General features: G+C 41.5%; 1 protein-coding gene across 3 annotated transcripts in view; it reads left to right on the forward strand.

Annotated features, from left to right (window-relative positions):
• The window catches only part of GNG2 (G protein subunit gamma 2), a 139,082-nt gene that overhangs the window by 61,364 nt on the left and 50,391 nt on the right, over positions 1–27,327 (forward strand). The window contains exon 3 of one of the 3 annotated variants that reach the window (XM_032622351.1): positions 5,521–5,593. The exons of the other annotated variants lie outside the window; for them this stretch is intronic. Coding sequence (XP_032478242.1) covers positions 5,578–5,593 — 16 coding nt within the window. The 5' untranslated portion in view covers positions 5,521–5,577. The remainder of the gene's footprint in view (positions 1–5,520; positions 5,594–27,327) is intronic. 3 annotated transcript variants of the gene reach the window in all.

Raw genomic sequence — 27,327 nt, forward strand, 5'->3', positions numbered from 1 at the left:
TAGGTAGGAATTCCAGATACGTGCTTAATACTGGGAGTCACTGTATTGAGTATAAAGTTCAAGGTTTTTTGTTTACTTGCTTGTGGCCTCTCCCGTTGCGGAGCACAGGCTCCGGACGCACAGGGTCAGCGGCCATGGCTCACGGGCCCAGCCGCTCCGCGGCATGTGGGATCTTCCCGGACCAGTGCACGAACCCGCGTCCCCCGCATCGGCAGGCGGACTTTCAACCACTGCGCCACCAGGGAAGCCCACTTGTTTGCTTTTTTATGTACTTTTGCAGAAGGTACTTAAGTTGTGACCATCTTCTGTTTCTTGAGGATGTAGTGGTTCCATTTTTGCTCTTCTTTGTGTCTGTCTCTACTTTTATTCCAGCTAGAGGCTGCCAGACATGGCAGCATCATTGCATAGGGGTCACTGGGCAACAAGAAATAGATATCAGACCAAGGGAAAATGGGAGAGGACTGCCATCTTGGGCAGCTTTGGTAGACCCAAAGAAACACTGACCACAGCGACCATAACTCCTGCTTAATCCTTTCTCCCTGAATCTTCTTGAAAAATCCTTCCTGCTAAGGGTGCAGAGTGAAGAAGAAATTAGAATAAATGGAAACTGTTTTGACAGGAAGTTTGGTAAATCATCTCGGGTGCTAAGCCCCATGCAACACTATCTGAGAGTAATGAGATGGCCTCAGTTTTTATCTAGTTAAAGCTTTAAAGACAGCACGTGCGTAATGTACTTTGGGTGCTTACCACTAATTCATTCATTCATTTGTAAGTGAAATACCTAACTGAAGGAGTTTAAGGGAATTCCTTTGCAGCCATGATCTGGTGGGTCCAGGAACAGAGAGAGATGTTACTCTTGGCCAATGAAACTTGTTGGACAGATTCCCATGGGCTAGTTAGCTTGATCACACTTTATTTGAACGATGTGTTTTTTTTTTTTAAAGTGTAATACAGGTTCGAATAGATCTTTAATATTGACCTGAGTCACTCACATATTCATAAGTCTTGGAAGAAACCTGAAGATAATATGATGGGGAGCTCTTTCAATAAGACAGGGGAAATGGAGAAAAGATATACATGGCTTCCTGTTGTGGCTTACTGCCTTGCCCTCTGCCATCAAGAGGGGCCAAAGAGCCTGCCACTTCATGATTTCCCCCTTGGGTTTAACTTCAGGGGCATTTCTTTCTACTTGTGAGTTTGCTTTGCTTTTACCTTGTCAGAAAAGGATGTAACCCAAAGTACTCACCGTTGTGCCTCTGCTATTCAGAAACTTTGGCCATGTTTAGAAATTGAGTATATTAATCAGTTCAATTATCTGTTCCCTATGCTTCCTTTCCTCTTTGTTCTTTTCTTAGAATAAGGGCATCACCCTTACAGGAAAAGAGCCCTATCGAGGCCATTAACTAGCTTATGGATAAGAATGGCAAATTTTGGTAGAGAAATTTATGTTCTATCTTAATGTGCCTTTGTTCCATTAATGAGAGAAAAGGAAGTGTTTGAGTGTAATAATTATGACTGATTTATAATATAATGTGTTTTGTTCCTTGTAAACTGTTACTGCCTCAAATAAAATGAAAAGAACAAAGAGCATAAATTAATTCATAAAAGATACCTAAGCTGCTCTCAGGATATGGGAGGATTTAGAGAAGCAGCAGGAAAACAAATTAAACTTGGGATAAATGGAAAATTAGGGGGAAATGGGTAAATATGATATATTAACAGCTGCCTGTTCTCTTCTGTAGTAGACTCGTCAGTATGCGGTGGGCCTCACACCACCCTTCAAGCAAACCCCAATCCTTGCCAACACCTTTCCCCAGTAAGATTAAAGTGACCTTCTATTGAAAAAAAAAAAAAACAAAACTTCTTCTATGAATGTTAGGCCCTTAAAATAATTTCTCCTGAACAAAAAAAATGATGTTTTTCTAAAATGTTTTGTGACAAAATGCTATTTTTTAAAAAAAGTAGCATTGCTCTGAATTAGTTCTTTGAAATGTGCACGTACTTAGCATGGAATAATCATTTTTGCCTACATATGTAAATTAAAGGTCATGTACTTAGAACTTTGGAAATAAATAGTATACTCTTTCCTCAGGTAGAAACACACTGCAGAATACCACCTTTGGGCTTTTTCATTCTCCTGGGAGTGTGACAGTAGGTGACAAGTGACAACAATATTTATTGTAAGACTAACCTATAATTACTGTCGTTTTTCAGAGAGGGAGGCATTAGAAATACAAAGGATATAGTGGGACTGTTATAAAAGTCAACCTCAAAGATAAATTCCTTGAGAACAGGACCTCTTCTTATTTCTTTGTCCCTTACTTTACAACATACTACATAGAGTAGGCACCAAATGAGTAAAGAATGATTGATTCAGTTAACAAAATCAGGCATTGTTCTATCTACGTAATCATTTTATTTCTGTATGAAAGTTCCTTGTGTTGAGTGGTAGCTGATAGTGTCTAACCAAGGGCTAATTTTAGATAGAAAGCCATGTTTTAGATCTAGTGTTATTTTAGCCAGAAGAAAATACAGAGATTGAGTGGGTGCTGGAACATCTCCATTAATTGCCCCCTGAAGATGTATGGAGTGGTTAAGAATAGTGCAGCAATGGCAGAACATGGTGGGAAAGTTTGCACATTGGCTTCCCACAAGGACCTATTTTGTGCTGTTATTTCATATTTCAGTCTCTAGGATACCAATGTTATAACATCTTAAAGTACTTAAATTTCACCACCAAAATAATTCTGAAAAAAAAAAAAGAAATGGAAATTAATGAAATTAAACACATTCTCCTGGGAGAACAGAATTTGTTAGCTGGTGCGGCGTCAGCGGTGGTCTGTAAGAGGGGAGGAAGCCAGGAGCAGAAGAGTGCGACCCAGGGAGACCCAGCTGCCTGCAGGGCAGTGGGGACAACGCAGGGTGCCTGGGATCACACTCGGGTTGGTGTAAGTATCCCAGGTGCCGTGTGATGGACAGAGGATGTCAGGTAGTGAATAGAGTCAGGGTTTCATCTGCCAGCTTCGATGCTGCCTTCTAATAGCATTTATTAATATTCAGGAAGGAAGGTCTGGCCATCGGGGGTTGAGGCCTGGCAGAATGCCCAACTAAATGGGCAGGATGCAGGGAACATTACCTGGGTGCCCAGGTGTTCCCTGGCCATAAGGCTTAAGAAGCAAAATCTATGTCAGACCTTACCCATTGCTGGAGATCTGATTTTATATACACTGCTAGGTTTGTCCAGGGCTGCTTGGGTACCAGGTGGGCAGAGTCTGCCGAAAGTAAGGCAGATTTTTAAAATATCTATCCATCCCAACTTATACAAAGGTATTTTCTAAAAATCAAAAAGCAGCTGGTAGCTGGAAAGGAGGAGGGACGGGCTAGGGAAGACTTGGCCTAACAGACTTTCCCTAAACCTTTGGTAGTCCTTAGGCATGTGAGTGCAACTTCAGCCGATCCCTCTCCCTTTCAAAATGATATCGCCTTTCTGAAATTTCTTCCATCCAAAGTGAAAACAGTCCTGGGACTTTCCTGGCGGTCCAGTGGTTAAGACTGCAGGGGGCACGGGTTTGATCCCTGGTAGGGGGACTAAGATCCCATATGCCGTGAGGCACGGTGAAAAGGAAAAAAAAAAAGTGAAAACAGTCCCCAAATGCTCTGGAGTCAAAATACCAGCAGTAAAACACTTCCCAGCAAAACCCAACCACTGCCAGGAAGGACGTGACGGAGAAGGGGTGATTTTTCCATAGATGTCCTTGCTAAGCCCCAGGAAGAAAACACAAGAAAATTGCATCCCATTTGTCAGACGGCAATGATGTGATTGGTTTCCTTCGTACTGCAATCTCCTCTGGAATCTTCCTGCAGGATTCAACATCCTCTAGGGGGTTAGAGCCAGAAACTTAACCTGGTGCCCCGTTTATTAGAGCCATGTCTTTTTATTACTTAATATCCGGCAAATGGTATAAATCCTGCACATACTGATGTCCTCTAATTAAAGATAGCTAGGATTAATCAAGGGTGTTTTCTTGTTCCCTGAAAGTAAAAATCAGGCTTTAAAACAAAAATAAAAACCATACCATTGAGCTATTTAGACATGTTTATTTCAATCACAAAAGTAAATCTGACTCTTTATTTATTTATTTATTAACATCTTTATTGGAGTATAATTGCAGATTTTTCAGTTTCACCTGGATGAGATGAGGCTATGGGTTGAATCTAAATTTTTAAAACATCTATCCATCCCAACTTACTGAAAGGTATTTTTTCTTAATTTTTAAAATTTTTTAAATTAATTTTTATTGGAGTATAGTTGTTTTACAATGTTCTGTTGGTTTCTGCTGTATAACAAAGTGAATCAGCTATACATATACATATATCCCTATATCCCCTCCCTCTTCCGTCTCCCCCCCACCCTCCCTATCCCATCCCTCTAGGTGGTCACAAAGCACCCAGCTGATCTCCCTGTGTTATTCAGCTGCTTCCCACTGGCTATTTTACATTTGGTAATGTATATATGTCAATGCTACTCTCTCACTTCATCCCAGCTTCCCCTTCCCCCTCCCCGTGTCCTCAAGTCCATTCTCTATGTCTGCGTCTTTATTCCTGTCCTGCCCCTAGGTTCATCAGAATCTGTTTTTTTTTTTAGATTCCACATATATGTGTTAGCATAAGGTATATCTGTTTTCATCTTTCTGACTTACTTCATTCTATATGACAGACTCTAGGTCCATCCACCTCACTACAAATAACTCAATTTCGTTTCTTTTTATGGCTGAGTAATATTCCATTGTATGCATGTGCCACATCTTCTTTATCCATTCATCTGTCAATGGACACTTAGGTTGCTTCCATGTCCTGGCTATTGTAAATAGTGCTGCAATGAACATTGTGGTACAAATGCTGGAGAGAGAAAAGGGAACCCTCTTTGATCATTTATTAATCATCAGACACGCTATATTATATTAAAAATGAAAAACAAGCCCCACTTTTCTCTCCAGAAAAGGGAAAAAGACTGAAGCTACAGGGTAATGAACCAGAAGTGATGGGGGAAAACAGCGGGAGACAGTGGGATAGGAACGATCCCCAAAGCCTATTTATTTGACAGCGTCAAAGGCAGCTGCCAAGGTTGAGACCTAATAAGATTTAGCCACGTCATGGAGATATAGTCATGCACGTTGATAAAGAGCTGCACTGTCTCTGCACTGCACAGAGCAGTTTTCGGCCATGGTTCCTATGTAGACATTAGTCCCAAGAGAGAGCACTTTTAAAAATACAAAGTTGACTTTTATCTTCATTTTAAAAGGAGAGTGGATTTTTCAGTTTCACCTGGATGAGATAAGGCTAAGGGTTGAATCTAAATTTTTAAAATAACTAATCCCAACTTACGGAAAGGTATATTTTTTAAAAATTTTTTAAATTAATTTTTATTGGAGTATAGTTGCTTTACAATGTTGTGTTAGTTTCTGCTGTACAGCAAATCAGAGGTATTTTCTAAAAAGAGCAACTCTTCATCTTTGACAGGGTCACCATGAGAGAGCATTTCACCTTGTGTTTTGCGGTCTCTCTTGCCAATAATTTATGCTTTTCAAAATAAGTAAGTAAATAAATGCACTAACATATATAGCACAAAAATAAGACAGCTTTTACTTGGATTCAGCTATAGCACAGAAACTAAAGCAGATTAGTTACTTAGGCACAAAATTAATGCTACTGGTTTGAATCTGTTTTCTTCATTTTGAAAGTGTCAAAAGACAAGGTGTTATTTTTTGGAGACATTTTTATATATCATCATTAAGAAAATAGAAGTTAGAAAACTTTTTATAATTCAGCTAGAGTAAAAGCTTTGTTAATTTCAATTCTATTAATTCCCAGTTTGTTTTGTTTCAGGTAGTGACTGGATTGACATTTAATTTTACTTAGCAAACCTCTTCTTTGTGGATAATAATGCAAGTGATTATAATGCAGTAATGTGTAAACAAGCTTGTGAGAGTAATATTTAAAATAGTAAAAGAATAACTTGTTTTTGAAGATCCTTAAGGTCTTTTGAAATAGCCCTTTACATATAAAGAATGAACATACCAAACACAAATTATTTTATGTGGTCTTTTTTTTTTTTCTTTTAAAGAAGATGTTGTGGGTAGGAGTTTATTAATTAATTAATTAATTTTGCTGTGTTGGGTCTTCGTTTCTGTGCGAGGGCTTTCTCTAGTTGCGGCGAGCGGGGGCCACTCTTCATCGTGGTGCGCGGGCCTTCACTATCGCGGCCTCTCTTGTTGCGGAGCACAGGCTCCAGACGCGCAGGCTCAGTAGTTGTGGCTCACGGGCCCAGCTGCTCCGCGGCACGTGGGATCCTCCCAGACCAGGGCTCGAACCCGTGTCCCCTGCATTAGCAGGCAGATTCTCAACCACTGCGCCACCAGGGAAGCCCGCTTATGTGGTCTTTTAAGCAGGTCTTCAGAGAAGCATCTAGCAGAAGACTCTGCTCACGTACTTTAAGTTACCCTGGCACTTAAAAGTAATACAGTTGACCCTTGAACAATGCGGGCTGAAACTGCATGGGTCCACTTATAAACAGATTCTTTTCGATAGTAAATAATACCGTACTACACGATCCGTAGTTGGTTGAATCCTCGGATTCGGAGCAGTGGATACCATGTATATGGAGGGGTGACTATAAGTTATACTTGGATTTTTCAACTGCGAGGAGGCGTGGTGCCCCCACCCCCGAGCTGTTCAAGGGTCAGCTGTACATTTCGTCCCAATATATCCCATAATTTAGATGTTTTAGACTGTTTTTTCCTTCTACTTAGTTTGATAATTGAGGTTTGACAGTATAGCCAGCCCCACTCAGTGGGTTCCTGGACCCTGAATGAAAGGTAGATTTGTAAGCCAACTAGGCTTCTACTGCTTGAGACTTTGGCTGTTAGAACATGTTCTGCCCTGGTAATGGATATGGTCCATTGACTGTGTAAAGGTAATGGGCACTGAAGCATAGATGTTCATTAGGCAAAATATGGAGCAGCCTAAGATTATCTTTTAACACTGTGTTGTTGAATTTTTGATGTGAGTTCATTTAACAAATATTAATTGAACACCTATTATGTACCAGGTTCTAGATATTTATAGGCAAATAAAAAAGATATGGCCCCTGTCCTCATTGAGCTTACAGTCTAGCTGGGGAGACAGGAAGTAAACACACAACTATATATATATATTTACAAATTATTATACAGAAGTATTCGGAAGGATAGGAACAGGCTGCCTTGAGATACAGTAGGAAGACTTACTTTCGATAGAACTTATAAATGGAAGGGTCCAGGTGAACATTAGGGATTTTGAGCTCTTAGAATAGTCTCCATTGAATGGTTCTTAGTCTCTCCTTCCCTTTCATCCTTTTTAGACAATGAACGATAACAAGAATGCCCCAACCATGAATTTTTCCTGTGTTACTGCCAATATTGATCTTTCTTAACCAAAATATAATGAATTTACAGAGGCCTGATAAATTGCAATCATTGGGGTCATGGAAACATGGAAGGCAATGTGGAATCTTGAGAAGAGTACCGATATCCTCAGGAAGACCTGAATTCTTCTAAGGGTCACAGAGGGGGGTGGGGAGAGAAGAGGACAATATTTACATATTTCATTAGGATTAGAGTGATGTTGGTTCTACTCTGGACTTTGCCAAGAACTTGCTGTATGTCCCAAGATGAGTCTTCTAACTTCATTGAATCTCATTCTTTCTTCTATAAAATGAGAGAATTGAAATGAGATGATTTCTGAGGTCCTTTTAGATCCAAAGTCCTGAAGGACTGTATAGTATAGTGATAAAAAGTATAGACTCTGAAACCAGATTGTAAGCTCTGTCACCTACTGGCTGCATGACCTAGAGTAAGCTTCTTAACTTCTCTGCGCATTCATTTCCAAAAATGTAAAATGGAGGATAGTATTAGTACCCACCTCATAGTGTTGTGAGAATTCAATGAATTAAAGAACTTAAAACACTGCCTGCCTCATAGTAAGTACTTAAGTGTTACTGTTATTAATATCCTCTGAAAGGAAGTTACCTCCTTAAAGGATGGGACTCCAATAGAGGCAGAATGCTCAAGACACTGGAGCGAACATATAAACAGAACAGTGTGTAGGAACCAAGATTTACATTTCCACAATTCCTATCACACTTCCCTTTGTTTCAGCATGGTTTAAAGGGGCAAATTCTTATTGCTGGAAGAGGAGCTACAACCATAGAATGCTCTATTGGATACCTACAGGGACTCTCCTCTTCCTTAAGACATAGGCAAGTAATTAAGCCTCTGGGTATGAGGTGTGTACAGGATATGAAACTAGTGCTTACTTCATAATGCTCTCACACCTGCAGCCAGGACCACAAAGCAGCAGAGATAAATGCCGTGACAAAAGGTGCTGAGATGTGGATTCTCTTAAGGCAATGAGTTTTTGTTCTTTTTAAGCAACATAATGAGACCTCATAAATTAAAGTTGGGAAGGAGTTTTGAAATCATGAAAAAATTTATTAAAATATTATAAGCATTAACGTCTGTCTATTGCAGAGACTCTGTTTTAATGAAGCTAATGAAGAATTGCAGCATCATTTTCTCTTCATTGCTTCATGCATCCAAATCTCTAAAACCCTGTCATTTTTTCTTTGTAGTAGTTTCCTTAGCACTTTCTTCATAAATGGTACTCCCTGGATTCAGTTGGTACCTGAATTTTTATTAAATGTTTAATTAGTAAAGAATAAATTGAGACTTTACTTTATATCTTCTTCTTTTTTTTTTTTCCTGTGTGCTGTGTGTATAATCATGTGACAGCCAAATAAGTCAAACTGTACAACTCTAGCCTCTTCCTACATACTCCTTAGATTGTGGGAATATCTCAAATAGTTTAGAAGATTATGCTTCTTTAGTAAAAGAGAGACAAACTAGGATAGTATGATGGGAAGAAAATTGTTTGTGAATCTTGCAAAATATAAAATGTAGCTTTTAAGAGACTTCCGGGGAGGTCCGGTGGTTACGATTGCACGCTTCCACTGTAGGGGGCACAGGTTCCATCCCTGGTTGGGAACTAAGATCGCGCATGCCGCGTGGCGTGGCAAGAAAAAAATATATATAGCTTTTTAGATAAAAAGAAAAGGAGAAAAAAGAGAAAAGAAATTAAGTCTACTTAGAGAAAACATAGTTCCCTGACATTTTTCTGGAGACCAGGGCACTAGAATTCCTTCTAAATGGTCCTTGCGTAGATCGATCCCTTTCTGGGGGAGAAGACCCCAAGTGGTTGTGAGAGCCAACACCTTTTAGCCCTGAGCACACAGCCAGACCTCACTCCCAATCATCCACCAAACCTGGGACCCTTTACTCAGAAAAGTCTCTGCTGCTTCCCACTGCCCCTCTGTCGTCCCCAGTCGTGTAGCATCTCCGTGGAGCCTCTCCCCATCTTTGGTTTCTCCTCCCTCTCCAAAAACTGTTCAGAAGGAGCTCAGTTTTTCCTAAAGAGTAAGAAACAAAAATGTCTTTATGTGGGAGTCTGCTTAAGAAATAACCAGCTCCTGTTTATAAAGGCCCCTTTCATTCTGTTTGCTGGTCTGTGCTTCCTGAGCAGCCGCGGGTGGGACGGCTCAATGGAGCCCAGTCACAGGCTGCAACTGCTGATTTCCATCCAAGGCTGCGAGGGGGAGGAGAGGGGGAGGGGGAGGAAAGGGTGCTCGTGGCCCTGCAGACGCTCTCCCAGGTCACCCAGAGCCACCAGCTCTGCCTTTAAACAGACCCAAGCACATTTCCTGAGCAGGGCGGTCCTTTCTACCAAATAACTTTCTTTATGGTTTGCCATGTACAGGGTGGTTTTATCTTTCACAAAATGCCCTTACTTAAAAATAACAACTGAGCAGAGAAAATAATAGGCATTAAGTAGAAAATGGTTGGAACCTAAGGTTTCTTTCTGTGACAGGCCTGCAAAGTGGTACCCTGGTAAGCCAGCCTGCGGCGTTTCCTGTTGCAGCCATCAGGGTGGTGCCCACGGAGAGGCGGAGCTATTCTGAGAGTTCCCTCTCGGTCTCTGGTCTTAGCTTAGAATTACATAGAAGTCATCACACAGTCCGCACCTTGAATCGGAACTGTGGAGGTAAAGAGAGGGTCGGTTTAGTGATGCACAACTTTTTTTTTGAAGCTGTGAAATCAAATGGTTAGTTTCAGTTTTCCCCATGCATATACAATACATATGTATACACATTTTCATTTTTCCATTCTGAATTGGTAAATATATATATTTTGTATACATATTTAAAATATATAAATATATTTTATATTTTATATAAATTTTATAATATAAATATGCAAATATTTAAAATATATTTATATATTATGTATATATGATTTAGATTTAAATGAAAAGAAATTTGTATGTGGGACTCTAAATGAATTTCATAGCATCTTTATAAATGGAGAATGCACCATGTACCAGGATTAATATGGTAAAAGTTTCACTCTTTCTTATTTTGAAAAATTTTACATTAAACATGGAATATAATGCAAAATGGATATGGATTTAAGACAAAAATGGGATGTAACCCTTGCTTGTGGAAGGAAAGGCTCAGATTCCCTAGGGGCACAGATTTCCTCTCCTCTCTCAGCCTCAGCAGATACCCTGAGACACTGGGCAGCAAAAATCAGAAAGATTCTCTGATCAAAGATAGTTAAATCCCCCACCCCTACCTTCATTCTGTAATTGTAAATTCAGTAGCCTTTTCAGGTCTCTCTTTTTAAAAGCATATGTCTCTTGATTTACGCTGTTGGTCCTTCACATCTTAGTTTTGCTAAGTTGAATTACTTTAAACAGCTGGCTTTCTGTTCTGATTAGCTTCACAGACCAAATCAGAAGCTGTGAGTTCCTAATGTACGGTCACTTAATAATTTTGTGGACTAGAGCAAATCAGTTCATTCACTTGCGCCCCAGTTTCCTAAATGAAAATAGGCATGATAGCACCTGCTTTGCCATCAGAGAACAGCTATGGAGTCCAAATGACATAATGTACATGGAAGACCTCTAGTAAATGATAAAGTAAATATGTCATCCCTCCGAATCATTTTAGTTGAGATTAGTGGCACATTATCATGCTTAATAATGCATTTTACTAATGTATTAGTCAGCAGATGAAGAAGAATGGTGTCGGGAGAGGTAATTTTGAAGTATTGCGTTGGCCAAAAAGTTCGTTCGGATTTTTCCTCTAACAGGAGAAAGCGGAACTAAGTTTTTGGCCCTCCCAATAGACATCTAGGAAGATCAGACCGACAGCATTACTTCAGTGAAGGATTTCAGTATTTGAAAGTATCACAGGTCAGGGGAGAGAAGGAAGAAGAAAGAGGTGAGTAAATGTCAGAACAGAGTTCTGCTGTGTGGTTCAGCACAGGGAACTTGAGGTCAAAACAGCCCCTGATGACCCAAGTTGCTCTAAAGGAAAAAGTCCATAGATGACATTTATCTTCAGTTGTTAGGCAGCCCCCAAGACAAAGACTGTGGAGTTCTAAGCATAGTATTTCTCAAAGCGAGGATCTGCCCAAAGTGCCAATAGGTCAACACTGGTCCCACTTAGCTTTCAAAATAAGCAATGCTCTTGTCTGGTGCAGCCTGTGTCTCCTCCCTGGTGGTCATCCTCCTCATCACATACAGCGGTTTCTAAGCATGTACTATGTATGGGGCACTATTCCAGCACGGTGCATGCATGACTCATCTTATTTTAACCTCACAGCAACCCGAAGAACTAGATACTTTAATATTACCATTTTACAGTTGACAAAACTGAGGCCGAGTGTTTAAGAAACTTGACCAGTTCGTATAGGGCAGAAGGTCCCACCGAATGGCGGTAGTGTAACTATAGAACTGGATAGATTCTGTGTCTCCCTGTACTTCCTCCCAACCGATGGCATAGCCATTGCAGACCAAGTGCAGAAGACAGGAAGCTCTCGCAGTCTGCTCCTCTGAAAACCAGAGGACGTGCCCTTCTTGGGGACCTGGTGCTCAAGTTCTCTTCTTCAAGACTTGACATTGAAGCCTTAAATATACTTGGAGAGGTGAGGACAGAGTAGAGCCAGAAAGGGAAAGTCTCCAAGGAAGTGACCAGTTGTGCTTCTGTTTTCAAAGTTGAATAAGGATTTGAGAAGAACAGAGATTTAAGGAATGAAAATGTCCATTTTTTAAAAAGCGATCTGTTAGTATTTAGTGAGCTCTCAAATCTGTTCTTGGCACTGGCTTGTTTTGCTGTCTTCCAAATCTTCTGAAATCACTCGATTTGACATTATGTTTGCTTCTAACTCCCTGCTTCACCGAGACGCACTTAAGTTTATTTAGAGAAAAGTCATGAAGAGCAAAGCAAAATAGTGGATTTTAGATCTTAACTTTTAACAATGTCCCATCTCTTCCCTTCTAAACAAATCATAGAAATTACAGGCAAGAGTAGATCCTTAAGTTAGGAAAACAACAGAGGGTTTATATCTGTCTCTAGAGTGAGCTTTGGACTAATTTGGGGGAGGGGGTGCAGTGGGCAGAAATGTAGGCCAAAGTTTCGTGTCCTAGCACATGACCGACCCAAAATGACCATTGACACAGGAGCATGGTGGCGCCAATGCTGCTCCCTGTCAGAGATTTCTAATTTTTTGAAAGATTACTTTTGTTATCCTTCACCAACTATTATTAAGTCAATAAAAAATAGACTAACATTTATAATAGTCTAGGTATTAAAGTCACCAAAAGACAGTAATCAGTTTGAGAAAACACTTGGATATAGGTGCCAGATGTTTCTATTTCTTTATTTGCAGGCTCATTCATTTCACTCATGGCCCAATCAATAACCCAATGTGTGGGCACCTTTCATAAGCTCTTCTCCAGTCAGAAAGAGGCAGCCAGTTGGGGCAGATAATGAGTGTCTGAATTGGGGCAGGCTGCCAAACGTACTTCAATGATTCCTTTTCTTGGGCTTTTAATGAAGAGAAGAGTCTTCCCTCCTGCCTGGGCTGTGCTGGCCTTCTCATTTTTTGTCCCCCCTGACCATTAGCGGTTCCATTTGGTAAGATAACTCTATCTGAGTGAATAGTCAGTCCAGCAACACGGGAAATAATTTTGTCTGGGATCAAATGTCTATTGCTTATCTGGAGCTGAGGTCATGTTGAATTATAATCACCACTCTTCTTTCCTCTGATCCCTTTTCCCAAATTAATAGCATTAAAATTCCTCATATTCAGATTTTCTTTTGTAAGTCAGGGTCTCTAGTTCAATCAAGACCCAGCTGCCGTGGGATGAATAACAGTGAACTGTATCAGGCCTCTGAAGTCAGGTGGGTCGGATTCTTTGTGTCATTGGCTCAAATTGCAATTCCACTGGTTCAGTTTGTCTTGATCATGTATGTGGCCAAGGATCAAATATCAATCCATGTCCAAAGCTGGAGAAGACTGTTGGCATCTTTCTTTTCTGCTTCTGTTGTCAGCTTCTGTCACATACTTAAATTAAGCTCCTTGCCTTTCTCACTGTCACTTGGACCGTTTCATTCACCTTTAAGTATATGACTTGGACCAATTATATACTTCTGTACTGAGCATGCCCTCAAGTGCTTTGCATTTATTAGCTAGAGAAAGATTATTATTTTTTGGACTTCAATGTTTCATTATTCAAGATTGAATCATAATGTTCCTTACACAGGTATTACAAAACAAGTTTATATTAGTACTTATTTTGTTTCCAGGGGGACCCTTTATGTATCAGAGTCTCTTTTTTTGTTTCCAGCTTTATTGAGATACAATTAGCATGTAACACTGTATAAGTTCAAGATGTGTGGTACAATATATTTAGAAGTAATTACCACAATAATGTTAGTTAACATATCCATTGCCTCACATGCTTAGTTTTTTTGTGTGTATGTATGCACTAAGAACATGTAAGTTCTGCTCTCTTAGCAATTTTCAAGTATATAACACGGTACTGTTAACTATAGAACTATATTCACCATGTGTACATTAGATTCCCAGAACTTATTCATCTTGTAGCTGGACGTTTGTACCCTTTGACTGACATCTCCCCATATCCCTCACTCCCAACCCCTGGCAAACACCATCTTACTACTTAGAGAAGTTCTTACTTAACACATCACTATATTTCATAGTAGTACTGTAAACTCTAATTTTTTTTCTTTTTCTCTCTGGAAAAGAAATGGGTTAGGTACCCTTCCTAGGTGCTTTCGTTATACCCTGGGCTTCCTCCTAGCTTAGCACACAAGACACCATGTTGAAACTACCTATTTATGGGTCTCTTTTACCTATAGCGTGGGCTTCTTGTAAACTGGGGTTGCGTCTGGTTCTCTGTTCTACCCCTGGCTCCCAGTACTGCCTGACACGTTAAGTAGGCAAGCTCGAAATCTCTTGATTATACTGAGATTTGAAAGGAAAGTAGCACCAGAAGGTTGGCAAGATTTCTGTTTAGTTGCCCAGTTACGTTAAAGAAGGCCACCCAGATGTTGAGAAAGAATGATCTGTTACTTAAAGGAAATGTTTTTGAAACTACACCTTCCGGCGTTCTTAGCAAATAATGAACCGATCCCCTCGTGTAACTGGATTCATAAGGTTTTGTCATGACACCAAAACACTTCATGGAAATACCAAGTCTCTTCTGAAGTCCCTGCTGGGTGTTTGGCTTTTGCCAGCCTTTGAACCATCACAGTAAATGGTAGGAACTGAACCACAGTCTCATATAATTTATGTACTCTCTTTGTGTTCTTACCAGACCATAACTTTAGTCACTTTTACAGACTTTTATTTACAATAAGAAGCATTTTACAAGCAAGTGGGATTACTGATATTAGGGTTTTGGGGATCAAATCCCAGGGATTTCAAATGAATCTGTAATGCCAGAGTATTAATTAGACCTCTGTAAAATGAATTGGGCTCATTTGCCTAATCAGGGGTCACCTGAATGATGGCCCAGCAAGCAAACTGGCGTAGATACAGGGCTAGTTGTTGTTTCTTTTCCAGCCATTTGAAATAGCTGCTCTAATGGGGCCGTTGACCGCTTCTGTTCATCCCATTCCTGTCTACTCCCCAATGGTGGATGCAGCACACATCCGCAGGACCCATTTAACATTTGCCGAAGACGTGAAAAGGTGTGAGGATGCTGAGTCCAGAGTCACTCACTAAGCAGCCTTTCAGGACACACAGGCTTTCTGAAAATGAGTATCCATAAACCACAGAATTCTCTAGGAGCTCTGGCAGAATTTGTTTCTCCAAGCAAGACAAAAAGTAAAGAAAGAATACACAGGCATTAGTCATAAATATAAGCCTTGTGTGCTACCGCCCAAAGTAATTGAGTGTGGGTGAGGTTAATGAACATCCACATGTTGCAGCTAAAAGTACGTCTACCTCTCTTTTCTCTCAGTTTTGGTGTGATTTTCATGGAAATATTCTTTTTTGTTGTTTTTGTATTTTGCGGTACGCGGGCCTCTCATTGTTGTGGCCTCTCCCGTTGCGGAGCACAGGCTCCGGACACACAGGCTCAGCGGCCGTGGCTCACGGGCCCAGCCACTCCGTGGAATGTGGGATCTTCCCGGACCGGGGCACAAACCTGTGTCCTCTGCATCGGCAGGCGGACTCTCAACCACTGCGCCACCAGGGAAGCCCCATGGAAATATTCTTTAGGATGAGAGAAGAACAAACCCCTTGATCTTTCTTTGCTTGGTAGGGTGGAAAACACAAGGAGGAGGTGAGGCTTTTTTTTTTTTTAACATCTTTATTGGAGTATAATTGCTTTACAATGGTGTGTTACCTTCTGCTTTATAACAAAGTGAATCAGTTATACATATACATATCTTCCCATATCTCTTCCCTCTTGCGTCTCCCTCCCTCCCACCCTCCCTATCCCACCCCTCTAGGTGGTCACAAAGCCCCGAGCTGATCTCCCTGTGCTATGTGGCTGCTTCCCACTAGCTATCTATTTTACGTTCGGTAGCGTATATATGTCCATGCCGCTCTCTCACTTTGTCCCAGCTTACCCTTCCCCCTCCCCGTATCCTCAAGTCCATTCGCTAGTAGGTCTGTGTCTTTATTCCCATCTCACCCCTAGGTTCTTCATGACCTTTTTTTTTTTTCTTAGATTCCCTATATATGAGGCTGGTTTTGAGAGATGAGGCTGGCAGTAGTAATTGAAGTAGGTTGCTTTGATGCCAGTTTGACAGATAAGTGGAAGTTTTCATAGCAGATTTTCAGTGCCTCTGGAAAACTATTTGCTAGGATGATATTATCTGTTCTCTCCAGCCAGAAGTAAATGTGTCATCCTAGTTTTAAACTCACCAGTAACGAAAGCATTTATCTCTAGAAATTCCAGAATATGTTTCTATACAGATGACTAATCACCACCCCCGTCTGTGAAGTGGCCCATTTATCTTAGCCTCAACCTGCATGACAGTGTAAATAACTCTCAGCCAAGACAATAATGCTCTACTGGGCATGCATTGCTCTTCTGACTCTTCTGTGCGTACTTCCTTTGATGTATTTGGTTAGCACACTCTACAAATACGGTCTGAACACTTTTATTCCTCTGTGGCAGAATCAGCTTTGCTTTATTTCAGGACCACAAACGGCTTGATCAGCCCTGCTCTGTCTGTACCTTGGTGATAGGGGACACAGTAGCCATGAGCCTGACCCATCCATCACCACCATAAGCAAAATGTTCTGGATGTGAGCTCCATCCTTGGCCCTGCTTCATGGAAGAAACTAGTCATTTTCATAGGAAAGACCTAGTAAGAAAAGGGATTCTATTTTCTGAGGTTTTCTAGTGAAAGTACTAGTTCTCAGAGACGTAAGAATTGGCTTGTAGTCACCATCTGTGACCTTCGTCAGGTCACCTGATCTCTTTGTTTCTTCATCTGCAAATCTGGTTCTGGTTTGCCTCAGAGGTGTTTCCCCCAAACAGTGGAAAATACAGTATGAGTTCTTGAAGGTAAGCTTCCACTATTGTACTTATCATTCTATATTGATGTCCTAAAATTAAATGGAACAAATAAGCCTCAGGAATATCACCTAGAAGTTAGTATCAAATCCCCTAACCTTCAGGTAAGGGCAACATTTAGAGTGTCCATCAGGAAACGTGCTTTAAAGCTAACTTCCTGTAATTTTTTTTTAAGTTCCAAAATACCAGAGCTCTCAAAGCCCATCTATAAATGATCAGTAAAAGCACACCCCCTTCTGGGAAATGACTTTTTTGGACAAAGGTATTATAGGTGCCTCATTTATTCATTCATTCTACAAATAGTTATTTAAAGCCTGCTGTGAGCCAGGCACTGTTCTAGGCACCAGTGATTCAGCAGTGATCAAAACAGATGAATTCCCTATGCTCAAGGAGCTTATATTTTAGTAAGCAATACAAGCCATAGAAATAAATAAAGATAAAATATGTCAGATGGTGATAAGTGCTAAGAAAGAACGTAAAACTGGGTAAGGGGGATGAGAGGTATAAGAAGGAGGGGTGATTTTTCAGACAGGAAGGCCAGGGAAGGCCTCTGATAAGTTGGTATTTGAGCAGACACCTGAATAAAGTGAGGAGGTGAACTATAAGAAGAGCATTCCAGAGGGGTCAGGAGGTGCAAAGGCCCTGGGACAGGAGTAGGCTCGCCATGTTCAAGAAACAGCAAGGAGACACTGTAGCTGTATTAGAGTGAAAAGATGAAATCAGAGACATGCCCATGGAGCTTACTATTCAGCTCTTGTAGACCATGTAAAGGACTGAGCTTCTTTACTCTGAATGAGGTGGGAAGCCATTGGAGAGTTACAGGCAGAGGAATGACATCATTCTGACATACCTTTTATTAACAAACACTCTGGTCGCTACATGAAGAGAAGACTGAAAGGAGTAAGGGCAAAATCAGGGAAGACAGGATGATATTGAAATGTCCAAGCAGCAAATAAAGGTGGCTAAGCCAGTATGGCAGAAGTGGAAGGGAGGAGAGAGGGGTGATTCTGGATATATTTTGAAGGAACAGTTCAGGGATTTGCTGGTAGACTGGAGGTCAGATGTGAAACAAAGAAGCAACAAGAATGTCCTCGAAGATTTTAATCTGAGCAACCAGAAGAATGGAACTGCCATTGACTGCGTGAGGAGCACTGTGGGAGGAGCAGGTCTCGGGGGAGAAAAATTAAGAATTTGGTTTGGGGGGCTTCCCTCATGGCGCAGTGGTTGAGAGCCCGGCTGCCAATGCAGGGGACACGGGTTCGTGCCCCGGTCTGGGAAGATCCCACATGCCGCGGAGCGGCTGGGCCTGTGAGCCATGGCCGCTGAGCCTGCGCGTCCGGAGCCTGTGCTCCGCAACGGGAGAGGCCACAACAGTGAGAGGCCCGCGTACCGCAAAAAAACAAAACAAAACAAAACAAAAAAAGAATTTGGTTTGGGACATATCAAGTCTGAGATGCCCATTCAAGTAGAGAGATTGAGTAAGTAGTTGGATATATGAGTCTGTAGTTCAGGAGCAAAACTAGTAATTGAGATACAGATTTGAGAGGTGTCAGAAAAACAGTGATACTTACAGCCATGGGTCTGAATGAGATTAGCAGGGCAGGGTGGCGATGGCTATTGAATGTAAACATAGAAAGTGCAAACATACTGAGACCTGGGGATCGAGGAGATGAATAAAACCAAGAAGGGAGACTGAGATGGAACTGACAGTAAAGTAAAATAAGAATCAAGAAAGACAGAAAATGGGACTTGCCTGGCGGTCCAGTGGTTAAGACTTCGCCTTCCAATGCAGGGGATGCGGGTTCGATCTCTGATCTGGGAGCTAAGATCCCACATGCCTCGCAGCCAAGAAACCAAAAAAAAAAACATAAAACAGAAGCAATATGGTAACAAATTCCAAAAAGACTTTAAAATTTTTTTAAAAAGAAAGAAAATAACAAGTGTTGGCAAGGAGGTGGAGAAATTGAAACCCTTGTGCACTGCACTGGTAGTGGGAATGTAAAATAGTACATCTGCTATGGAAAACAGTATGGAGAAGCAGCCGCATAGCACAGGGAGATCATCTCAGGGCTTTGTGACCACCTAGAGGGGTGGGATAGGGAGTGTGGGAGGGAGGGAGATGCAAGAGGGAAGAGATATGGGGACATATGTATATGTATAACTGATTCACTTTGTTATAAAGCAGAAACTAACACACCATTGTAAAGCAATTCTACTCCAATAAAGATGTTTAAAACTAAATAAATAAATAAAATTTAAAAATAAAGTATTGTCCCTTAAAAATTTTTTAAAAAAATAGGATTAACATATGATCGAGCAGTTCCACTTCTGGGCATATTGAAAGCAGGATCTTGAAGAGGTATTTGTACTTCCATGTTCATAACGGCATTATTCACAATAGCCAAGAGGTGGAAGCAACCCCAGTGTTCATCAATGGATGAATGGATAAACAAAATGTGATATAAACATACAATGATATATTACTTAGCCTTAAAACAGGTAGAAATTCCACCACATGCTGCAATATAGATGAACCTTGAGGACATTACGCTAAATGAGATAAGCTGGTCACAAAAAGAAAAATACTGTATGATTTCACTTACATCAGGTGTCTAAAGTAGTCAAATTCATAGAAACAGAAAGTAAAATTGTGGTTGCCAGGGGGTAGTGGGCAGGGGAAATGAGTTGTTCAGTGGGCATAGAGTTGCAGTTTTGCAAGATGAAAAAGTTCTAGGGATCTGTTGTACAACAATGTGAATATAGTTAACACTACTAAACTGTACACTTAAAGATGGTTACAATGGTAGATTTGTTATGTGCCCTTTACCACCATTCTGAATGAATCAATCAGGAAAGAAAGGGCAGCATCCCTGAAGTCAAATGAAGGTGTTTAGGAAAAAGAAGCAAAGCACTGCGTTAAACGCTGCTAGAAGGTTATAGTTGCTGAATAATGGCCCCCAAAGATATCAAGTCCTAATCCCTGGAATCTGCAAATATTACCTTATAAGGGTAAAGAGTCTTTGCAGATGTGATTAAGTTAAGGTTCTTTTTTTTTTTTTTTTTTTTTTTTTTTTTTGCTGTACGCGGGCCTCTCACTGTTGTGGCCTCTCCCGTTGCGGAACACAGGCTCCGGACGCGCAGGCTCAGCGGCCATGGCTCACGGGCCCAGCCGCTCGGCGGCATGTGGGATCTTCCCGCACCGGGGCACGAACCCGCGTCCCCTGCATCGGCAGGCGGACTCTCAACCACTGCGCCACCAGGGAAGCCCTAAGGTTCTTGACATGAAGTCATCATCCTAGATTGTCCTGGTGGGTCCTAAATTCAATGATAAGTATCTTTACAAGACAGAGGCAGAGGGAGGTGACTCACAGAAGAGGAGGAGGAATTGCGACCACAGAGGCAGACATTGGGGTGATTTGGCCACAAGTCAAGGAATGCCAGCAGCCACCAGAAGCTGAAAGAGGCAAGAAATGGATTCTTTCCTGGAAAGTCCAGGGTAAATCATGGCCCCGATTTCCACTTAGTGGCACTGATTTTGAACTTCTAGCTTCCAGAACTGGGAGAGAGTAAATTTCTGCTGTTTTAAGCCATGAAGTTGGTAGTAATTTGTTACAGCAACCATAGCAAACTAATTTGTTACAGCAACCATAGCAAACTAAGACCAAGGTCAAGTAAGATGAGGACCGAGAAATGCCCATTGGACTCGGCAAGCTGGGAGCTGGACCTGCTGGTGACCAAGACAAATGTAGTTTCTATAGAGTGGTGGGGGAAAGGCTATTTGGAGTGAGCACAGGAAGGAACTGCAGGAAGAGAAATGGATGCAGCGAGGCCAGACAAGCTCTCCAGGCCATCTGTAAGGGAAAGCCGAGAAATGGGTTTCTTGCTGGGGAGGGCGTGCAGAGTCAAGGGACAGGTTTTGTTGTTGTTGTTTTTCTTAAGATGGGAGATATTTTAGTATGTTTGTATGCTGATGGGATTGTTCCAATAAAGAGGAGAGGAAAATTGGTGATGCAGGAGAAAATGAGAAAAAAAGGGCAAGGATCAAGTCCTTTAATAGATAAGAAAATATGGGATCCCAGGCTGAAGTGAAGGGACTCCTCACCAAGACAGAGGGAACAACAGGGCACAAGCAGTTCATCAGCACAAGAGAAGAGAAGGCGGAGTTTATGAGCATAGAAGTGCACATGCACGTAGGTTGGTGGGATTGGTCATGGTAGAATATGGGCGTTCTCTTCTAGGGGCTGCTCACTTTTCAGTGATATAAGAAGTAAGGCCACCAGCTAAGAATGACGATGGAGAGAGAGAAGAGGTATTAGAGGCTCAAGGAGAAAGGAGAAGATGTGAGAAGAGTCAGTGGAAGTTGACTAAGGAAATGTGGAAGAAAAGCTGGACAGCACTAAGGACCCACTTGAAGTTAACATCTGTGAATTTGTGCTTATATGTTTACTCAACACTCTTAGCTGCTCAAGGGTAGATTGCGAGTTGGATTCAACCAGGGTTGGGGATTTTAGCAGCCGGTGTGATCGAGGGAGAAAGAGGCAGAGTTGCTGTTTGTTTAAAGAGAGTGGCCACATGATGGACTGTGGGAGACAAGCCAGGTGAGGTGGCACATGAGGACGTGAGGGTCTTGAGAGACAGTGAAAAGGCAGCAGACTCAATGGATTGGTGTCCTGAATTCTTAGAATCAGGGTGCAGTGGGAGTAATCTGGAAAGACAGGAAATGAACATGAGAGAATGGGAAGCTTGAAACCCTTCTCTCAACCAGCCGGTGTCCACTTGGTCACAGGGCTTTTCTTTATATTTATCTGCTTCCCTTGGACATTTAATTTTGGAATTTGGGCTGAAACTTAACTACATTGACAGAGTCCCAGAGCTGTGGGATTTAATGATAGAGTGACAAGAGTGAAACTACATTATTATCTCTAGAGCAACAAGCAAAAAAACTAGAAAGGAATCAAGCATCCTCCACCCCAATCCTCTCATTTTACAGAAAAGGAAACTGAGGCCCAGAGGGGTGAAAGGACTTGTTTATGATTACTCAGCCAAGTTGAAACTCGAATCCAGACCTCCAGCCTCAGAACTGACAGCTCTCTTTAATAGCCTCCACTGATCCTCACATTTTCTTCATGAACGTCAGTTCAGTACCTTGGAGAGCTATGACTGACAGCTCATTAAGCATCCTTGTGGCTCTACTACCTCCATGCCCTTTTGTCTTTCCCTTCAGATTTTCATCAAAAGACACCACACATTTACTAAAACAAGATAGCTTCTAAAAAATTCCTTGGAAATCTACACAATTATCTCTTTCTCCTTCCACATAACATTAAACCTATTCTATTAAAATGTAGAGATATGCTTAGCAAATACTATTCACTCACTAATCAAGGAACCCTTGTATTGCATTTGCTGGCTATTTACGTTCTTTGCAAAAATAGTACAAAAAATAACTAAGGTGGAAAAATCAAGCCCAGTTCCTGTAGTCTAAATAAATTAAAATGTCTCACTGCTGGGTAGTGATCACCATAGGGTATTGAAGGGTCAGGAGAGAGAGTAGGATATTATTTTTCTTTCATTGACCCCTCTCACATTCTCCTAATAGGGTTTCTCTAATGGTGACCACACATGGGAGGGTATGTGGGGTAGGTGGGGAATTTAGTAAGAAATCTGAACCTTAATAATGCTTCCAATTTAGGGGGTAACAAAACGTTAGAAATACTCAAGAAACAGTGAAAAGTGCATCTAACCAGGTATCTTAAACCCAGATTTAAGTCCTTGATTCTGACACTGGGTTATAGCTACCTTTTCTAAGGCAATTCATTTAATCACTCTAGCCCTTAAGTTTTGTTTTGTTTTTAACTGTGAAGTTAGGGTCTTGGTTTAGAGGGTTTCAAATGTCTCATATTTAGCTTGTCTTTAAGGGTTAGTGGCACAAATTTGCAGAGGAGCCATTTTCTAACTTGCTCATTCCTAGAAAAATCCTCAACCCTAATTCTGAAGAGGCCTTCCTTTTTATGAGCCCCCAGCACCTGCCAAAGCTGGACCAAACTTGTTAAATAAAACATAGGGCCGCTCGAGTTCCACATGTTTATAGATATTTTCTTAACATGTGTCACCAGTGATTAAAGTGTATTAATTCAGTGGTTATAAAACAGATTTCTGTTTTGGGTAGAGGGTTCTGCAAGGTAGCTTCTGGGTCCTGCTAAACTCTGAGATTTAATAGCGCCATGAACTCCACGGTATATTAAGTAAGGCCAGTTAAGTTCACAGCCTTTCCTTTCGCAGAACTGCTCTTAGTACCTGGGGACTGGTCTCACAAGTGTTCATTCTGAGGGCAGGCTAGAAAAGGAATAAAGTGAGTGGTCAAGGTAGTTAAATAGCTCCTAAAGATAGTATCTACCGTTGAAGTGGTTTCAGGACTATATATACACAATTGTCAAACCCTTTTATCAGCACATGAAAGAAGGGTGAATTTTAATGTGTATAAATTATACCTTGATAAATCTGACTTTAAAAAAAATAGTATCTATAAGATGACTGGTTCCCAAGTCAACATTTCAGACAGTTCCTTTCACCCTTTGGAGATGGCAAATAAATAGCTGTCCTGGGGAGAAGAGTCCCTTTCTTGATTCTACTCCCCACCAGCCCAGGGTATTTCTGAACCAGTGTGGGCAGTAGCTGTCCTTACTTCACGACAAAGTAAAAGAAAACTTGTCCCTTCCTCTTTAATTTCTTACATTTTTCTTCTATTCACTCCATATAATCAAAGGGATATTGGTATGGAAATTTATTTTATGCACCTAGGGCAGTAGTTCTAAGAACAATATTGATTAAAAGAAGAAAAAATGACTCTGTACTATGTATCAGAGCTGTGTGATATAAAATTTGACACTTGAGTAATGGGGAAACATTAAAATAACTCTATTTTCTTAAGAATGTGGGGGGCAGAGGGAAAGGATAAATCTTGCAGAATGGATAATGAGAAAACATCTCAGAAGGTCAGCATTTACGCAGGACCCAGCAAATGATTATGTATATTAGTTAATATTATCTTCCCAGCATGATATTACCCACCAAAAATAAACACTTCAAGTGGGAGAAAGGCACTTGAAAATTACTGTGAAGGTGAACTTGGTTGTCTTTCGGTGGTAGGATTATAGGAAATTTTTGTTTTCTGAATCTCTGTTTTTTTCAGCTTTCCAATAATGGCTATGTATTTCTTTTATAAGAAAAAAATACATTTAAAAAAGTGAATTGCTCCCTGCCGTCCCTGAAACTCAACCAATAAAAAGGAGATGAGTCCTCCTGGTTTATGTTCTCGGGACTGTGGGATTCTGTCTGAGATGAGTGGTCACAGATTGGTCAAGGGGCCAGTGCTACAAAGGAGTGCTCCGTATCAGACTGATGTTTACGCTTCCAAACTGCGTTTGTGTGTAACTTCGCACCGGGCAAAAGTTATTGATGATGTAGATGTTGCCCAAAACAACCAAAAAATGGTGAGAGGGAAGGATGCGCACCGGTCTCAAGCTTCTATTTTGGCCCAAGAATGTGGGAATACTTGAAGATCAGATGAGATATAGCTAAGAGTCTGGGAGGCGCCCTTTCAGGGAACATGCTTTGTAAGCCCATTCGCTACCAAACGAAAGCCAGTGTAAGCAGTCTGTATCCAGGAGCATCTGTTTGGTGGGGCTGTGGTGAGGGGCATGGCTGATGCTGCGTGCCAGGTACTCATCCTCAGAAGCAGCAAACGTTTACTGAGGATCTAGGGGGTGCTGGGGGTGCTATGGAGGACTTTCATTCTTTTAACAGTTATTTCTTGGGCACCTACTATGAACACGACAGACGAGGTCTTTGCTCTGAGCTTACATGTAGAGGAGGAGAGAGGCTGATCATCAATAAATTAATTCGATAATTCCAGATTATTTTAATACATTGAAGAAAATAAACAGGCTGATGTGCAGGAGAATGACAGGGGTTGGACAGGGGTCCTTTAGATAGTGTGATCAAGAGGAGACTTGGTGTTTGAATATAGGCCAGAAGGAGAAAGTAATAGCTATGGGTCGCACCACCCGGGGGCCTTGCAGCATTGCAAACAGGGGAGACAGCAAGTACAAGGGCCCCTTGATGAAACCTAGCTGAGTCTGTTTAACCAGTAAAGACAGACAGATTTAGAGCAATTTTGGAGCTAGAATAGCAGGTTTAATAAATATTTATTAGAACAATGGCTGGATAAAATAAAGATAATTAATAACACCAGTCAGCATGCTGTACTTTCTAAAGCCAGAGAAATGGCTTGCATTATTATTATTATTATTTATGGTATGTGGGCCTCTCACTGTTGTGGCCTCTCCCATTGTGGAGCACAGGCTCCGGACACGCAAGCTCAGCAGCCATGGCTCACAGGCCCAGCCTCTCCGCGGCATGTGGGATCTTCCCGGACCGGGGCACGAACCCGTGTCCCCTGCATCGGCAGGCGGACTCTCAACCACTGCGCCACCAGGGAAGCCCTGGCTTGCATTATTATAGCACAGGCTCGTAGGCTGGTGTGGCCTTGAGGGGCTGAGGAGGGTGCTGTAGTCGCCGAGGAACATTCCTTGGCAGAAAAGAGGCTTGAGCTGGGCTATACAATATAGATGTGTGTGAGGGACGAGAGAGATGGCAAAGCCATGGCTGCTGAGGGATGAGCTGTGTTTGGAGAACAGAGAACAGGCTGATTTGGCTGAAGATTAGGGCTGGTGATGTGGAGGAGCAGCAGGCAGGGGAGATTTTGATGGAAATTGTTGCTATGTGTGCACAGACACCTGCTGGCTTTGCATACAGGAAATTAAATCATCCTGAGGCAGAGGCAGAAGCCTGTCGGCCTCAGATACTAGGCTTGCAAGTTTAATTCTGTGACCACAGAGAACCTTTCAAACACTGTATGTGGATGTGAGCCTTTCCTTCCAGAAGATCCCAATGAAACAAAGTGCCGTCCTAGAATTATTGATGTGGCCCACAGCGTGCTCACATCCGCCCAGTGGCCGGTTTCCTTAGAAACTTACTATGTGTAACAAGTGCACATGCTTCCGGGCCACACACACTAAACGTTCAATAAATCCTTGTTAACTAATTTTGTATCACAGTTGATTTTCAAAAAAATCAAATCTCTTTAAGGTTGTCAACACAAATTGGAAATTTCAAAATTGGAGGTAAAGATGGGTAGAGATTACCCATCCTCCCTCCTCCCCCAAAAAAGTTTCCCCCACTCTTTGGGTTGTTTATTGAGTTCTTGCTTATTATTAAGGTCTTGATTAATAGTCACAGTTAGTCATGATCATAGATTTTCCTCTTTGCCTTTCTTAGTCCCTGATTCCCTTTCCATGTTCCTTCCAGGTCGCAGTGCTTAGTAGTTGCTCAATAAATGGTGGTGGTCATTCTCTCTATTCATGCCTGCTCCTTGTATAGCACTCCAGAATTTACAAAACACTGTCACAAATGTTAGACACACATGTGCAGTCTGGGAGTTGTCATTCCCACTCGACAACTGAGCCACTGAGTCCCAGAACGATTAAATGATTTCCCCACTGTAAACAGCTGGGAGTATCAGTCTGGGCTAGAATCCAGGTCTTCTCCTAGTACCTGTTTTTCCACTTTTGTACTATCTCTCAGTTGCATCACTGGGAATATCCCCAGACAACACAGTGATTAAAAACTAACCTGAATGGAGGACGTCCGATTCTTACTGGGGGGACTGTATTGGGGAGCTCAGCCAAGGGACTTCTGGTGTTACCATTTTGTAAACCTAAGGAGCCATCTGAGCAGTGGCGAGCCAGCTTGGGCAGGTGAGTCTTCCTGGACTCCAGGGGCTGCCTAAGGCTTGAGATCCACCAAGGATTTAGGATTAAAGCTGTGGGGTTTTTTTAAAGAAATTAATGAACCGATAGGTAATTTCCTACAGAGAGGCAGAGGGCTGCTGCCTGTTAGATCTGCCTTGCCTCTTGTTGTGGAGTATTAGACATCAGTAGGTTCACAGAGCCATTTCTGTGGAAACAGGCTCATTATTTTTCTTTTGTTGGAACCCTACTGATTCGTGGTCTGGGCTTCCATATTAAAAAAAAGAAAACCCAACATATGCCATATAAAATAATCATCTTGTTTCCTTGGAGTGAACAAAGCCCATCTAACATCTAAAAATGCCAGCTCCCATTTGTGGACACAAGCCATTTCCTTGTCCAAGGCTCAGATAAGAAGTAAAAGCTTACATGTCATTTCTTAAGCTGCAACATGGCCTATTCACTCCTGTGGCATTTTACAAAATCCGTGAAATCCATGACTTGGAGTCAACATTTTTCCAGG

The sequence above is a fragment of the Phocoena sinus genome, chromosome 2 (assembly GCF_008692025.1).
Source record: "Phocoena sinus isolate mPhoSin1 chromosome 2, mPhoSin1.pri, whole genome shotgun sequence".
NCBI lineage: Eukaryota > Metazoa > Chordata > Mammalia > Artiodactyla > Phocoenidae > Phocoena > Phocoena sinus.